We start from the raw sequence: 3,330 nt of genomic DNA, 5'->3' as shown, positions 1-3,330 counted from the left end.
CTGCCCAGGGAAGTGGTTGAGTCACCATCCCTGGAAGTATTTAAAAGACGTGTAGATGAGGCGCTTAGGGACATGGTTTAGTGGGCATGGTGGTGTTGGGTTGATGGTTGGACTCGATGATCTTAGAGGTCTCTTCCAACCTTAATGATTCTATGATTCTATGATCATAATATCACATCTGACTGCATTAAAGAACATACTGGAAATAAGCATCATTACATTATTTACCAAACTAGCCAGATGGGTAACCCCATGATTGTTTATCACTCTACCTCTACAGGTTTTAGAAGTAGTAGTTTACATATTTTCTAGATCAATAATAATAATAATGATTAGGATTGCCTCAGAAAAGATTACTGGAAGGCTACTATCTATGACAGACTTTTGTAATTTCTTATTTTCATCATAATTCAGTTAACCAAGTTAAATGCTTTCAAAATCCATTTCATACGAGCTATGTTAATCAAAATAGCATTAGAGACTGAGACAATATTTCCAGAAATACATGGTACATTATAATGTTTACTAATGAAAATTTTGTTCTTTCTAAAATAATGAAGATTGCTAGAGAAATTAGGCTACCATCTTCTCATTCTTTTCTGTTGCATCTTACTTTAGCCCTTGCATAATTTTACCTGATCTATAAATTTACTAGGTCATCTGTCTGATATTTTGTACATACGGGCATATGAACTTTAACCAAATCCTCCACGCTTACCACCGTTTTTCAAGTTTTAAGGCAAAGCTAATAGTGTCATTGACACTGACTTTCTTGCTTTCTCTGTCACAGATCATCAGATTATAAATGATATGGCCTTGAAAGGAAAAGGATGAAAACTGTTATACTAACAACTACAGAGGAAAGATTTTGGTAATGTCCATTGGAGCTTTATACAGAATAATTTATCGTATGTGCAGTACTTTGATGCATTTGTTCTTTGAAGAAAGTTTCTAGAGCAGTGTGATTCATTACACCAGAATTTCAAAATTTAGGAAAGCATTATTTGATTTTTTCTGCATACCTATACAGACTGGTGGGTTGGGCTGCCAGAAGTACCTATTTTCTACCTGAATGCAGGTTATCCTCTCATCTCCTTGCAGTTCATAGCCAGGGTCACACTGAAAAATGACAGTGTCCCCAGGTTCTCTTCCATCCCCATTTCTAGTTCCATTCATGGGGACACCAGGATCACGGCAGGCAGTAGCTACAGAACCTAGCAGAGAAGGGAAAAAATAAAATAAATTTTTAAAAAAGTCAGCTTTTCAATCATTTTTACCCCCTTGCTTTTTCCTAATCAGGAAGCTCTACAAATCCAAAATTTTCCTACTCAATTCTAAAATTCTGAGAAATCATCCAATAATCTGCTGCTTTTCTACTATTATTTTTTGCCACCTGCTTTAATTATGGAGAGTGTCTAATTTTTCTTTTAACCTTTTTTTGGAAAAAATTCTGTGGAGCATTGCAATATATAAAAAGGAAAGTAGGAGATTTCCTAGTACCCTGGACAGTCAGCACTTCTAACTTAGAGGAATCTTTAATATGAATAATGGAAAGAACAGATTAAGAACTCAGGTTGTCTGATAAGCTATGCTTGTACACATCTTCAGTTCTCCACAATTCTATAGTTCTTAAACGTACGTACGGTGTAACATTTAGTAGCGAATCTGGAAGTGTATTTCATTCATCACTCATATCTATACCCTTACACATGACACATCTACCATGCTAGGCTTTTGTAATAAAATTTAAAAAATCACCTACACAAAAAATTCATGTGGACTTAGTCTGAGAGCTACACATAATGCGTAAGTAGAGATTGTTACTAAGACCACATGCACAATCACAATGACTACAAGCGAAGTATGAGCGATTTATATTTTCCCCAGATTTAACATATTATGATGAACATATTATTTAATATATTATGTACCAAAATATGTAAGCTTATGTGAAAAGCAAGCACATAAATGTTTAAGTAAATATTATTTCCTACTTAACATTACAGAACTGCAGTATATTATACGTATTACAAACGAACAACAAATGTCAGAGTTGCCGGTGGAACTAGTCCCACTGAGCTCAGCAATCTGTAACATAAACATAAAGTGGCAGTACTAAGATTTAATTCAGATGCCCTCTTTCTGGGGAGCTAATATCAGCAGACAGCAATGTATTAATCTGAAATGTGCGTAGTTTATATATTTACTATGTTTTTGAAGAAGAAATCTTGGTCTAAAGAGGTTATTACCCTAAAAAAACCAAGTGTCTTGCTTTCCAAGACATACTTAATACAAAATAAAAGAATTAGAGCTCTAAAGTTATGGGGCTTTTTCTGGGGTTATTTTTCCACATAAGAAGTCCTGGAAGTTAGGGAAATTTTTCCTCCTTATTCCTCAAAGATTAAATAAATATTTCTTTAAAATATTAACTACTGCATAATAAATGAAAGATAATGATTTTTTTTAATATAATCATGCAAGTTTTTAAAATTTCTGCTTTAGACACAATTATCAGGACTCTTGTTTATATCTTTAAATACGCTTCTGGTTTTTAATTTAGAAAAAAATATTACTAAAATATGGAATTACTAAATTTCACTGCAGTATACTAGCAGATCTTGCAAATGTTGCATGCAAGAGAATAAGATACCGGAGCTAGACCACACAGAAGTGAAATTTCATCAAATATGAAAAGATTCTTGTCGTTAACGCAGCTCGGAAGCAAAAAAGAAATCCTTAAGGTAACCTTACACTGAAGGAACTAGTAAAATCAGTCATATATTAATCTGCATTCCCCCCTGCTGAGAACACAGAACACACTGTATCTTTTGATTAGTGTTGGCCAGTCAGAGCACTCCATATTGGAGAGAAACTGTGTTCTGCCACTTAAATACTACCTGCCTCGAATCTTAGAATCATAGAATCATGAAGGTTGGAAAAGACCTCTAAGATCATCGAGTCCAACCGTCAATGCCACACCACCATGCCCACTAAACCATGTCCCTAAGCGCCTCATCAACATGTCTTTTAAATACCTCGAGTGATGGTGACTCTTCCACTTCCCTGGGCAGCCTGGTCCAATGTTTAACAACTTTTCCACTAAAGAAATTTTTCCTAATAGTCAACCTAAACCTCCCCTGGTACAACTTGAGGCCGTTTCCTCTTGTCCTATCGCTTGTTACTTGGGAGAAGAGACCAACACCCACCTCGCTACAGCCTCCTTTCAGGTAGTTGTAGAGAGCGATGAGGTCTCCCCTCAGCCTCCTTTTCTCTAGGCTAAACAACCACAGTTCCCTCAGCCGCTCCTCATAAGACTTGTGCTCCAGACCC

General features: G+C 35.9%; 1 protein-coding gene across 2 annotated transcripts in view; it reads right to left on the bottom strand.

Moving 5' to 3' along the window:
• Positions 1-3,330, bottom strand: part of CSMD3 (CUB and Sushi multiple domains 3) — an 803,119-nt gene that overhangs the window by 242,830 nt on the left and 556,959 nt on the right. For both annotated transcript variants that reach the window (XM_009321682.1, XM_009321683.1), the window contains one exon: positions 1,023-1,214. In XM_009321682.1, coding sequence (XP_009319957.1) covers positions 1,023-1,214 — 192 coding nt within the window. The remainder of the gene's footprint in view (positions 1-1,022; positions 1,215-3,330) is intronic.

This window comes from Pygoscelis adeliae, unplaced genomic scaffold (assembly GCF_000699105.1).
Source record: "Pygoscelis adeliae isolate BGI_AS28 unplaced genomic scaffold, ASM69910v1 Scaffold111, whole genome shotgun sequence".
In the NCBI taxonomy this organism is placed as follows: domain Eukaryota; kingdom Metazoa; phylum Chordata; class Aves; order Sphenisciformes; family Spheniscidae; genus Pygoscelis; species Pygoscelis adeliae.
Note: the sequence above shows the minus strand (reverse complement) of the source record. Positions and strands in the feature narration are given on the sequence as shown.